This window comes from Delphinus delphis, chromosome 20 (assembly GCF_949987515.2).
Source record: "Delphinus delphis chromosome 20, mDelDel1.2, whole genome shotgun sequence".
In the NCBI taxonomy this organism is placed as follows: domain Eukaryota; kingdom Metazoa; phylum Chordata; class Mammalia; order Artiodactyla; family Delphinidae; genus Delphinus; species Delphinus delphis.
Window position 1 is genome coordinate 3,088,497 of NC_082702.1, and position 13,034 is coordinate 3,101,530.

General features: G+C 59.7%; 2 protein-coding genes across 2 annotated transcripts; both read left to right on the forward strand.

Moving 5' to 3' along the window:
- On the forward strand, positions 1–3,421 carry SBK3 (SH3 domain binding kinase family member 3). The gene is made up of 4 exons (XM_060000586.1): positions 1–45; positions 572–722; positions 1,251–1,453; positions 2,729–3,421. The coding sequence occupies exons 1-4, from the start codon at positions 1–3 to the stop codon at positions 3,419–3,421; spliced, it is 1,092 nt and encodes a 363-aa protein (XP_059856569.1).
- Positions 3,422–6,842: 3,421 nt separating this feature from the next.
- Positions 6,843–10,863, forward strand: SBK2 (SH3 domain binding kinase family member 2). The gene is made up of 3 exons (XM_060000587.1): positions 6,843–7,101; positions 9,171–9,373; positions 10,273–10,863. The coding sequence occupies exons 1-3, from the start codon at positions 6,843–6,845 to the stop codon at positions 10,861–10,863; spliced, it is 1,053 nt and encodes a 350-aa protein (XP_059856570.1).
- Positions 10,864–13,034: the final 2,171 nt, after the last annotated feature.

The window sequence follows — 13,034 nt, forward strand, 5'->3', positions numbered from 1 at the left end:
ATGGAGCTCAGGGACCCCGAGAACCAGGAGGATGGGGACCCGGAGGTGAGAGAAAGGAGACGAGGGAGGGAGAGACAGAGAGAGACAGAGAGGGATGCGGGAGATGGAGAGGGCCAGGGGCAGACACACACAGAGAGACACAGAGAGACACGGAAGAGACAGGGAAACAGAAACATCAAAGACCCAGAAGAACTAAACCCGAGGACACACAGCAAGGCCAAGACCCCTGGGGGAAATGTACTCAGAAACCAAGAACAGGAAACCCGGGAAGAGAGGAGGATGGAGAGAGAGAGGGGTAGAGCCGGGGTGGTGTGGGCTGAGGAGGCCCCCAGCGGGGCTGGGGCTTTGGTGGCTCCCACAGATGGCAGGGGGCAGGGGCGCTGAGACAATCACCCATAACCCCGCCAGGACACAAAAACAGGTGGCCTGAGGGCGGGTGAGTCATTGTGACTCATCCCCCTCCCTGGGGACCAACCCCCCACCTCAGCCCTGGGCTGGGCCTCCAGGCCCCCCTGCTGCTCTAGGTGGCCCCTAGACTCACCCCCTCCCCACCTCTGTCCCTCTCCTGCAGGAGGACACAGCCACGGCCCTCCAGAGGCTCGTGGAGCTGACGGCCACCAGGGTGACCCCAGTGAGGAGTCTGCGTGTCCAGTATCACCTCATCCGAAAGCTTGGCTCCGGCTCCTTCGGCCACGTGCTCCTTGCCCGGCCTCGCCAAGGGGGTGAGTTTGGCCACCAAAGGGCACAGTCCTTGATGTCCCCCAGGTTTCCCCCTCTGAAACCACTGAGACAGGGAGCAGCCTTGCGGGGAGCTGATGAGGACACATCTTGATGGGGCTCCAGAAAGTTAAGAGCTCTGTGGTCTTCCAAAAAATGGAACTCACCCAGAGAGGGTGAGACACTTGCCTGAGGTCACACAGCAAGGCGGGAGCACAACTTGGACTGAAATTCAAGTCTCCGCGTCCCCTACTTTATGCGAGAGGAAACTGAGGTCCAGAGAGGGTAAGGCAGCTGTGCAAGACCACAAAGCAACCTGAGGCAGAGCAGAAAGAGTCCTCAGGGAAGGTCTCCTCCAACCTCCACTTCACAGATGGAGAAACTCGAGGCGCAGAGAGGTCAGACACTATGCCCTGCCCCTCTTGTTTTATAAGTAAGGCGTCTGAGGCTCAGAGAGGTTGAGTGGCTTGCCTAGGGCCCCACAGCAAGATCAGAGCGCCCTGAGTTCCCTTCTGCCCCCGCCTCCCCAGCAGGTCCGGCTGTGGCTCTGAAGCTCCTACCTCGGGACTCGGTCCTGAGAACCACCTTCCTGAGAGAGTTCTGTGTGGGCCGCTGTGTCTCATCACATCCAGGCCTGCTCCAGACCCTGGCAGGACCCCTGGAGACGCCCCGACACTTCGCCTTGGCCCAGGAGTATGCGCCCTGTGGGGATCTCAGCGGGATGCTGCAGGAACGGGTGAGGCAGGGAGGCAAGGGACAGAGGTTGGGACTGCTCATCCCAGGTCTGACTTTGTCCCTCCCCCAGTCCTGTCTCCAACCCTGACCCCCAAATATTAACTCCACCCTAAGCCCCCAAACCACCTCCTTATTTCTAATTCTCAGTGCAGTTCCATGACTACCCCCAACCCTAATCCATCCAGGGCGGGGAGTTGGGATTGGGGCTGAGGATGGATCAGGTCGGATGAGGGGGTAGGGAAGGAGACAGAGATGGGCTTTTAATGGGCATTGGCATTGGGAACGGGTGTGGGTGGAGTTGGATGGGTTGAGTTTAGGGTTGATTATAGATTGGTCACGGGTGTGGAGAAGAGCATGGCTGGGGCTGCAGAGTGAAGCAGAGATGCTTGGGAATGTGTATGTAGGTTGAGTTGGAGAAGGGCTGTAATGAAGTTCTCTCTAGAAAGACCAGGTCAGGACTGAATCCATGATATTCTGGGGGTACTTGAGTTTGAAGTTAGGGTGGGGCCATCTTTAGGAATATACTTTGGATTTGAAATAGGGTTGGGGATAAACAGAAGGAAAAAAGGAAGGGAGGGAGAGAAGGAGGGAAAGAGTAGGATGGACGGATGGATGGAAAGATGGGTGGATGGATGGATGGATGGATGTTTGGATGGATTGAAGGATGGAGGGATGAATGGATGGATGTTGGCTATTAAATAACTGGACAAATTATTGGATTGCTGACTAGCTGGCGGAATGGGTATTGAGTGGAAACCCTGCTGTATAGACCGTTGGATGGATAACTGGTTTGATGGATGGATTGCTGTCTTGCTGCGTGGCTAGCTGGATGGATCGATCTATCAGTCGATTGATGAAATAACCTGTGGGACTTTAGAACTGGGTCTGAGTTAGAGATGGGACCTCCATTAGTACGGGACTCAGATGAGGATTAAGTGTGGGATTTGGGTTTTCACTGGAGATCTTGGTGGTCAGTTTAGAGGAGATAAGAAATATAAGGAATGGGTTTGAGTGTTAAGACAAAGTCTGATGGAAGTTCAAGAAGTTCTCGTTAGATCTGGGGTTCCAGTGAGGAAAACATCTGGGATTTGGTCTACAGGAGTACAGATGTGGGGGCAGCTTGTGGTTGAGGATGACCTGGAGAAGCTGTTGGGGGTATGTTCTGGGGACACTAGAGGTAGCCCCTTGTCTGGGAATTTGGATTCTTGAACCCCAAGAAGCAACGTAAAGAAGGAACCAAGGCAGCCTGACCTTCGTCCTCTCTCTTTGACCCCAGGGCCTCCCAGAGCTGCAGGTGAAGCGGGTGGTGGCCCAGCTAGCTGGAGCCTTGGACTTCCTCCATGGCCGGGGGCTGGTGCATGCGGACGTCAAGCCAGACAACGTGCTGGTCTTCGACCCTGTCTGCAGCCGTGTGGCCCTGGGTGACCTGGGTCTGACCCGGCCTGAGGGCAGTCCAACCTCTGCCCCGCCAGGGCCACTGCCCTCCGCCCCACCCGAGCTCTGCCTCCTGCTGCCCCCTGACACCCTGCCCCTGCGACCAGCAGTGGACTCCTGGGGGCTGGGGGTGCTTCTCTTCTGTGCGGCCATGGCCTGTTTCCCTTGGGATGCGGCGCTAGCCCCTGACCCTGGGTTCGAGGCCTTTGCTGGCTGGATGACCACCAGGCCCCAGCCACTTCAACCACCGCCCCCTTGGGACCAGTTTGCGCCCCCAGCTCTGGCACTGCTCCAGGGGCTTCTGGACCTGAATCAAGAGACTAGGATCCCCCCACTGGCTGTCCTGGGCTTCCTGGGGGATGATTGGGGGTTAAAGGAGAACAAAGAGAGACCTGGGGGCTTGGGGAGTGTGTCCAGTGAAGACGGGGAGGAGGAAGAGGGGGGAGCAAGCCTGGAAGAGTGGTCAGAGGGGGAAGAGAATGACGACAATGAGGTGGGAGGTGCGGACAGATGGGGGACAGCCCTGACCAGCTGACTGGGACAAGCGCCCAGAGCTTGGGCCAAAGGCCTCTCCCCCAGCCCCCATGGCCACCTGGATGGAGAGACAGCTGCTCCCGGGAGGACAGAGATGGAACACATTGCATCTCTCCCAACTGAAGCCTGGACTTGTATGCACAATCCCCCTCCTGACTGAGGACCCAGGGGTCCGGTACCCCCGGCCCCTCCTCCCTCAGACCCAGGGGTCCAGGGCCCCAGCCCCTCCTCCCTCAGACCCAGGGGTCCAGGCCCCCAGCCCTCCTCCCTCAGACCCAGGGGTCAGACCCCCACCCCTCCTCCCTCAGACCCAGGGGTCCAGGCCCCCGGCCCCTCCCCCTCAGATCCAGGGGTCCTGACCCCTCCTCCCTCAAGGACCCTTCCTCTCTCTTCTGTCCTGAGCGTGTCTTCTTGAAGGAAGGTGCTGTTTCCCCTGTAGATGCATTTCTGCACGGTGGGGACACGTTGGGTGCTTATGGACTTGTGATGTGGTCAGTCCTCTCCTTTAAGACCTTAGGTGACTCCCGCTGGCCCTGGCACCAAATCTGGGCTTTCCATATCCAACACCATGGAAACCTCGCCTTCCATCTCTCCCACTTCCCTGGGCTCTGGGGGACATTAAGGGGAGGCACTCATCCTTTCTGGACCTAAATGGACACACAGATAGGCACACACACACCCTCTCTTGCTTGCAGACGTTTGGAAACCCTGTGTTCTCCCCCGAGAATGCCTTCCTCCCAACTCCAGGCCTCCAGAAAGTAGACCCCTCCCCGGGGGCCTCTCCGGCTCCTCCGAAACTTGTAGCCCAGCGATCTGCGCCTCCACCTTTTTCATCTCCCCTCACAGGCTGCCCAGGATAGACTTGGTCTTGTCCCCCTGCACATCCTTTCGGGTTCTGCTCTCACACGGCGAGCCTCCTGCGCCAGCTCCCTGAGAGCACAAGCACCGTGGCGTGTGCTGGTCCCGTCCACGCTGAGGGCCACGGCTGGTTTGCAGGGATCTGTGTTCACCCGGGCCAGCCCAATGCCACCCCCATCCCAGCACACAGACCCCTGACTTGTGAAGCTTCCCGCCTGCAAGGCAGGGGCTGCGTGGATCCCATGCCGCGTGCCCCGCACCCAGCACGGCCACGGGGGCCTGCTTCTTTCTGGGGAATCTGTCCTATGTGCTTTCTAGATTTAAAAACGTGAGTTCACTCCATACGACGGGGTGTCCTGAATTGGACCCTGGGGCAGGTAAAGGCTGTTGATGGACATGGGAAGCATCTAGCGTTTGACTGACGGTTACTGTCTACATTTGGACAAATGCACCGATGGCTGGGTGAGGGACTCACCTGGCAGAGAGCTTGGTGAGGCGACATGGGAGCTCAAAGCAGCTGTCCTGCACATCTAAAAATGATTCTGAAATAAAAAGTAAATTTAAAAAGAATCAAGTGAGTTCACATTGATCATCTCGCTCTAAACCTGAGGGGGTGGGTGCAACCCTCCGGGACCCCACCCCTGCCTCCTCCTTCAGCCCTGGGAGTCCCTGCCTGCCCCCCGCCCAACTTTGAAGTCTGCAGACTCATAACTGGGACTCCCCTCCCTTCTTCCCCTCCCTTCAGGGCCTTCACTTCCCAGTTGCTGCACCACCTGCTCCCCCTCTGCTCCGAGTCTGAGATCATTTCTCACTGCATCATTCTGGAATCTTGTTGTCTCATCCTTTCCCCACACAGGACCCCATGTCTCCTCCCCCGGACGCCCCTTACCAAACACTTGTGTCAGACCTGTCAGTGGGGCACTAATGGGGCAGCTGGCTGGGGTCAAGGCAGGGGCAAGCTGGAGAAATGATTTCATCCTCTACAGGGGACCAGGACTCCTGGATCTGAGGGGGGAGAGGCTGGGGGCCTGGACCCCTGGATCTGAGGGGGGAGGGGCTGGGGCCCGGACCCATGGGTCTGAGGGGAGAGGGGCTGGGGGTCTGGACCCCAGTGTCTGAGGGAGGAGGGGCTGGGGATCTGGACCCCTGGGTCTGAGGGAGGAGGGGCTGGGGGCCTGGACTCCTGGGTCTGAGGGGGGAGGGGCTGGGGGCCCGGACCCCTGGGTCTGAGGGAGGAGGGGCTGGGTGTCTGGACCCCAGGGTCTGAGGGAGGAGGGGCTGGGGGCCTACACCCCAGGGTCTGAGGGAGGAGGGGCTGGGGGCCCGGACTCCTGGGTCTGAGGGAGGAGGGGCTGGGGGCCCGGACCCCAGGGTCTGAGGGAGGAGGGGCTGGGGTCTGGACCCCAGGGTCTGAGGGAGGAGGGGCTGGGGGTCTGGACCCCAGGGTCTGAGGGAGGAGGGGCTGGGGGCCCGGACCCCTGGGTCTGAGGGAGGAGGGGCTGGGGTCTGGTCTGAAGAGGGAGGACTGACTTCCTGGCCTGGGATATCTGTCTGGCCAGAGCCAGTTCTGGGAGACAACGCACGATGTCGCTCTCCCCATGAGGTTCAAGGGGCGAGGCCTGGGGCGGGGCTACGACCCCCTAGGTGGGGGCGGGGTCTTGCTGCAGGGCAGGCCTCTGCTGGCCTGGGCTCTGAGTGCTGGGCACTGACCACAGCGGGCAGCCGAAGGGTCAGGCAAGCCTTGGAGAAGGTGAGGTCCGGAGGTTGGAGCCCGGGTCAGGAGGAGGCAAGGGTCAGACCGCCTGAGGTGGGCCTGAGGGTGAAGCTGTGCAGGTGGTCAGAGTCCTGGGTTCTTTGGGGGATCAGGGGCTAATTACAGACCTTGAGACTGTGGAGTGGTTGAGTGTCAGGGACACAGAGTCTTGGGGGGGGTCCCAAGATGTGTGAGTTACATAAGGTCGTGGCAGAGGGGTCGGCTGGGTGTCTGGACCCCTGGGTCTGAGGGAGGAGGACCTGGGGGCCTGGACCCCTGGGTCTGAGTGGGGAGGGGCTGGGGCTATTGAGTTGGAGCCCAGACCACGTAAGGGCTTGGTGATCATCCCCGAGTGCTTGCTCCCACCCAGGCCCCAGGCGTCCCCCAGGCCCTGGTGTGAGCTGCCGGCCCTGCACAGGCCCTGGGGGCAGAGAGCACCTGTTTACTCTTAGGAAGCTGAGGCTGCTCACCCACCCCCAGGGCCCAAGCCTGTTTGCTTTGGAAACAAGTGGGGGGTGTCTCGAGTTATCTGGTTCATCTTTCATCCTCAGGCCATCAGGTGGCGCAGGGATGTGGGGGTGGGGTGAGGGACATCTGTGGCCTCAGACTTGACCTCACCCCAACCCGAGACTGGTCTCCCCACTCCCAAGACGCCTCTAATAAGAAGGGAAAATGAGTCACGATGGCCTGAGACAATCAGCTTCCACCCTCCTCCTCAGATCCAGGAGTCCAGGTCCCCAGCCCCTCCTCCCCTGGCCCCTGGTCTGGCAGGACCTAAGTCCTGGTCACCCTCTCTTCTGCCCTTGCAGAGATGCCTGGGAAGCCATCAGAGGAGAAACAGGTGGAAATGGAGATGGGGGCTGTGGAGAACGGTGCTGGGGAGGACCTGGGGGGCCTCACGGCAGAGGAGCTGCGGCAGGGCCAGGAAGCGGCCCTGGCACTGGAGGACATGATGGCGCTGAGCGCCCAGACCCTGGTCCAGGCCGAGGTGGACGAGCTCTACCAGCACGTGCGTCCCCTGGGCCAGGGTCGCTTTGGCCGGGTCCTGCTGGTCACTCACCGTCAGAAAGGTACAAAGGCCTGGGGACAGAGGCGGGGGGCAGTGGTGTGGGCCCAGGCAGAAGCTAGCCAAGGCTGAGGAGTCTGTAAACCTCAATCAAGTCCTGCCTCTGCTCCTTCCAGGCTGTGTGATCTTAGTAACTCCCCTACCCTCTCCGAACCTCAGCCTCCTCCTTTGAAAACGTGGGTGATGATTCCTTCTCTGAAAGAACTGTGATTCTCTGAGGAAATGTTGGTAGCTCTAGTTGCTGGGGACAATGGGGAGGAAGACAGAGCCCCCTCTCATGGCCCTCACACGTGGCCGGCTTGGTGGTCATCGTGGGAGTGACGCAGAGCCATGCTGTCTGCCAGGCACTTAGCAAGGCCAGCACACGGTGGTTGTGCACCCCAACCCCAATCTGGTCGTCACCTTCCAAGGAGACTGGAGGGCTCAGCCCTGTCCAGGGGGCTGCTGGGCCCCCAAGGAGGAATCTGAGCCAGCCCAGCCTTCAGGGAGCTCCCAGCACGAATGGGGAGAGGGTGTGTTAGTTTCCTATGATTGTCATAACGAAGTACCACAGACTGGGGGGGGCTCACAGTTCTGGAGGCGGGAGTCCGAGATCAAGGTGCCAGCACGGTTGGTTTCTCCTGAGGCCTCTCTCTTCGGCTTGCAGACGGCCACCTTCTCCTTGTGTCCTCACACCGTCTCCCCTGTGTGCATGTCTGTGTCCAAATTTCCTCTTCTTATAAGGACACCAGTCATACTGGACTAAGGACCACCCCAACGATCTCATTTTACCTCTTTCAAGACCCTCTCTCCAGGGAATTCCCTGGCGGTCCAGTGGTTAGGATTCTGCGCTTTCACTGCCACGGGCCTGGGTTCAATCCCTGGATGGGGTACTAAGATCCCGCAAGCCGTGTGATGCGGCCAAATACAGTTATATTGTGTGATACTGCAGGGTGAGAACTTTAACATATGAATTTCGCAGTGGGGAGTGGTGGGGGGAGGGACACAAGTCAGCCCATAACAGAGAAAGATGCAAAAAGATGCAGACCTGGGTCGTCACAGAACTTGGAGGCCATAATGGGGAACAGAGGGTTTGTAAGGGGGCCTCTTCCAGGTCCTCAAAATCGAAGGCACCTTGTGCATGATGGTGGGAATTCAGAGCATTGTCGATAAACAGAAGAGGCACTGCTGCACCCAGTTGGGGAGGGGGAGGGGAATGGTTAGCATTTTAGGTAAGGACGTGACCCTCCCCCATCACACACAGCCTCTTGGGCAAGGTTGGGCCCTGGCAGCTGGTGACTCAAAAATTGAACAAACCATATGCTATTTGTCTTTCTCTGTCTGACTTACCTCACTCAGTATGACAATCTCTAGGTCCATCCATGTTGCTGCACATGGCACGATTTCATTCTTTTTTATGGCTTGAGGAATACTCCATCCTGTGTTTATCCATTCATTTGTCAATGGGCATTTAGGTGGCTTCCATGTCTTGGCTATTGTAAATAGTTCAGCTATGAACATTGGGGTGCATGTATCTGAATGGAGTCTTTACCAGATATATGCCCAGGAGTAGGATTGCAGGATCACATGATAACTCTATTTTCAGTTTTTTAAGGACCGTAATGGAAAAGAAAAAAACAAAAATTGGAGAAACCAGAGTTTCTGCCTCCTGGGAGCTTACATTCTAGGAAGTTGTTTCCACGTGTGGCAAAATTCACAATAATTCCTTAGTGGGGTCTAATACCCAGTTCAGGGTATCTTTTCCCCAGTTGCCTCAAACATGGCTTTTTGGCATGGGTTTGCTGGAACGAGGGGCCCAATAAAATTATTGGAAGTTCTGAGTTTGGTTTTCGTGGTACCATTCTACCTGCTCCAAGACAGCAGAGTAGGAACTCACTAAATACTATTATCATTGTTATTATTATTATCATTACCACTGGTGTTGTTTCGGTGGCCACGCTGTTCTAGGGCAGGCTTGGCAGGGGGCAGGCGGTGGAGGGGGTGAGGGCGGCATATGGGAGAGAGTCCAGGCTGAGGGACAGCAGGGCTGGCCCTAGGCTCATGCACCTCTCACCTCTGTCCCTGCTCCGTCAGGCACAACCTTTGCCCTGAAGCAGCTCCCGAAGGCCTCCACCACCCTCCGAGGCTTCCTGTATGAGTTTTGTGTGGGCCTCTCCCTGGGCTCGCACTCGGCCATCGTGGCGGCCTACGGCATTGGCGTGGAGTCGGTCGACTCCTACAGCTTCCTGACCGAGCCTGTCCTGCATGGAGACCTCATCGCCTTCATCCAGCCCAAGGTGGGTCAGCCTCCCATGGCTCAGGGGGTGCCACGTGGATGCCCCTACCCAACCTGGGCCCCAGGAATCACACTCACTGCATGGTGACTCAGGTAGCCCTGCAGAGGCCTCACTGGGCCCACAGGTCTTGTGGAATTGTGAGGTCTCTAAGGAGTTCATGGCCGCCACAGAACCAACACTGCACCCCACTGAGGTTCACCAGGGCCCACAGGGCTCACACCAGGACCCACGGGGCTCACACCAGGCACCGTGGGGCTCACACCAGGCACCGTGGGGCTCACACCAGGGCCCACGGGGCTCACACCAGGGCCCACGTGGCTCACACCAGGACCCACGGGGCTCACGCCAGGCCCCACGGGGCTCACGCCAGGACCCACGGGGCTCACGCCAGGCCCACGGGGCTCACGCCAGGACCCACGGGGCTCACACGAGGGCCCACGGGGCTCACACCAGGGCCCACGGGGCTCACACCAGGCCTCACGGGGCTCACACCAGGGCCATGGGGCTCACACCAGGCCCCACGGGGCTCACACCAGGGCCCACAGGGCTCACGCCAGGCCCCAGGGGGCTCACACCAGGCACCGTGGGGCTCACACCAGGGCCCACGGGGCTCACACCAGGCCTCACGGGGCTCACACAAGCCCCCACGGGGTTCACACCAGGCCCCACGGGGCTCACACCAGGGCCACGGGGCTCACATCAGGCCCCACGGGGCTCTGCCAGGGCCCACGGGGCTCACACCAGGCACCGTGGGGCTCACACCAGGCCTCACCAGAGCCACCCTCTTTGGGGCCCTCCATCCCCTGGGCCTGGTCCCCGGGGCCGAGGACAAGCGCTATGGCCCCGTTCCCTTCTGGCTGGGGGGCAGGGTGGTGGACCCTGACACCTGTCACCCACAGGTGGGCCTCCTGCAGCCAGCAGCCCAGCGCTGTGCGGCCCAGCTGGCCTCAGCCCTGGAGCACATCCACTCCCGCGGCCTGGTGTACCGGGACCTCAAGCCGGAGAACGTGCTGGTGTGCGACCCAGCCTGCCGGTGGGTCAAGCTTACCGACTTCGGCCACACGAGGCCCCGCGGAACCCTGCTGCGCCTGGTGGGGCCACCCATACCTTACACGGCCCCGGAGCTCTGTGGCCCCCCGCCCCTCCCCGAGGGCCTGCCCATCCAGCCCGCCCTGGACGCTTGGGCACTGGGCGTCCTGCTCTTCTGCCTTCTCACTGGCTACTTCCCCTGGGACCAGCCCCTGGTGGAGGCCGACCCCTTCTATGAGGACTACGTCATCTGGCAGGCCTCAGGCCAGCCCCAGGCCCGTCCTCAGCCCTGGCTTGGCCTGACGCCCGTGGCAGACGCTCTCCTGTGGGGGCTGCTGGACCCTCACCCCCGAAGGAGAAGCCCCGTGAGCTCCATCCGGGACTACCTGGGGCGGCCCTGGAGGCAGCGGGAGGGGGAGGCCGAGGAGGTGCCCCAGGGGGAGAAGGGGGACCCAGAGTGAGAAGCACGGGGGCAGCCCGGGCCCAGCCCGGCCTGGGGAGGCTCCGGAAGGCAACCCCAGCCCCCATCCTGAGGCCTCCTCCGCATTCATGGGTGGCGGCTGGCTGCTCTGCTGTCTGTTGGTCTCTGTCTCATGATTTTCCCCTTTCTGTCCTTAATTCCCACGTCAGGGCATCTGTCTGCTGCCTTGGTCCGGGGGAAGGGGGTCTCCGGGAGCACCCCGTGCCTGTCCACACCTGCCCCATCTTCCCCGGGCCTTGGCACCCGCTGCTCCCTTTGCCTGCGGTGCTCTGGGTGCTTTCCCGCACCTCCTGCCAAGCTGTCTCAGCCAGGCCGCCCCTCACCACCGCGGGACACTACAGCCTGCACTCCCAGCCCCCTACTCTTGCTCCGCTCCCCTTTCCTCTGTGACACTCACTCCCTTCCAGCCGGACAATTTATCTATTCGTAGTGGTTATTCTGTGTGCCCGGCTGGAATGTGGGCTCCCGGGGGCCCAGGATCTCAGCCTGTCCTGCTCTCTGACGGATGCCACGTAGAAGGGGTCATCCTGCCCCGTGTAGGTGGTCCACAGATGCTTATTCAGTAAACGGACCCCCCTGGTTTTGCACAGCCTCCCTCCATGTATGCCTGTCTTCCTGCCCTTGTCTTTTCTGTTTTGCTGGGTTCCACTCCCTGCCTAACTCCCTCTTCCTCCCCACATGCTGGGCCCACGCCCTCTCAATAATGTGCTTTGTCTCTCTGTCACCCCAACCGCTCTCTGCAAATAAAGTCCATCTGGCACTTAGGTCCCCGTGACGCTGTCGGTCTGGCAGTGTGGGAAAGAGAAGGCCGGCGTGTGCGTGCCTGTGTGCCCTGGAGAGCATGTTGTGGAGGAGAGACAGAGACAGAGAGAAACAGAGAGACAGACAGAGGCAGAAAGAATGGCAGACAGTGGTCCCACCGGGCGCTCCTGTGAGGTGCTGGCTCCGCGTGTGCGTTTGTGGTGTCCCTGGGAGTGTGTCAGCACTGTTTGCACCTACCCTGCACACATATGTGTGAGAAGGAGAGGGATTAGCCACCAGAGCTGGAAAGTGTCCAGCTGTTCTCAGGTGGGTAGGAACTTGAGCGTGTATTTCTGGGTATTTGTGTGTCCATGAGTGTCTGAGCCCACGTGTGTGTGTAAACAATGGTGTGTGTTTGTGTGTGTGGGAGAGAGAGAGACATGAGGGTTTGAACGCAGATGACATGAGTGCGTGGGCTTTGTGTGTCTACAAGCGTCTGAGCCCCCGTGTGCTCATGTAATCGTGTGACTGCCTGGGTGAGGGGAGAAAATAGAGTCTGTGTGCATCTCACTGTGTGCAGTGAGATGCTTGCGTGTCTGTGAGGCCTTGGGCCTGCATGTGGTGTGTGTGTGTGTGTGTGTGTGTGTATGTGTGTGTGTGTGTAGCAGGGGGAAGACAAGTCACAGGCGCGGCTGCCAGTTACCAGCTGGGCCCTCCTCTCCTTCACACCCACCCGCCCCCGCCACCCGTCACCCTGGCCCCTTCTTGGCAGCCGCCCTGTTTGCAAACACTCTCTCTTCCTCTCTGTGCCCTCCTTGGCCGCCCGCCTAGAGAATGGCTACAACTCAGGGCTGGATCATATGTCATCCTCTCCCTGGCCCTGCACCCCCCAGGGCCCCTGCTGTGGCCACCAAGGTGTTGCCTGGAGGGGAGGGGTGTGGTGGAGGCAGCCTGTGTGGAGTGACCCCAAGGATCCTTTCAATCTAAGTTCAGTCCAGAGACCTGGGGACATGGGCCCCTGTCCCGGGCAATCCAGGTGAGCTTCCTGGAGTAGGGGGAGAATAAGATGGTGGGTGCAGTAGGGGGAGCACGAGCGGAACTTCCTGCCACCTCACCCGTGAATCTGAAATAACCCAAGCAATTAGGCCAAGAATGTGTCCCAAAAAAGCTGGAGGTGGCTGGGGGGTGGGGTGGGGCTGAGGGGTGGGGGAGTGGAGAGGAGCAGTGTCTGGGGGGGGGGCACAGAGGGTGCTAATTGGTGGCATCAGCTGGGGATACACTGGGAGGTGATAATGACCCAGCGATGGGCCCCCGCAGGAGGGCTGGAGAAAGAGACAGGAGTGGATGGGGTGGTGCTAATTTAGCGTTACTTAATGACAAGACACATAATACTAATCGTAATACTTTACT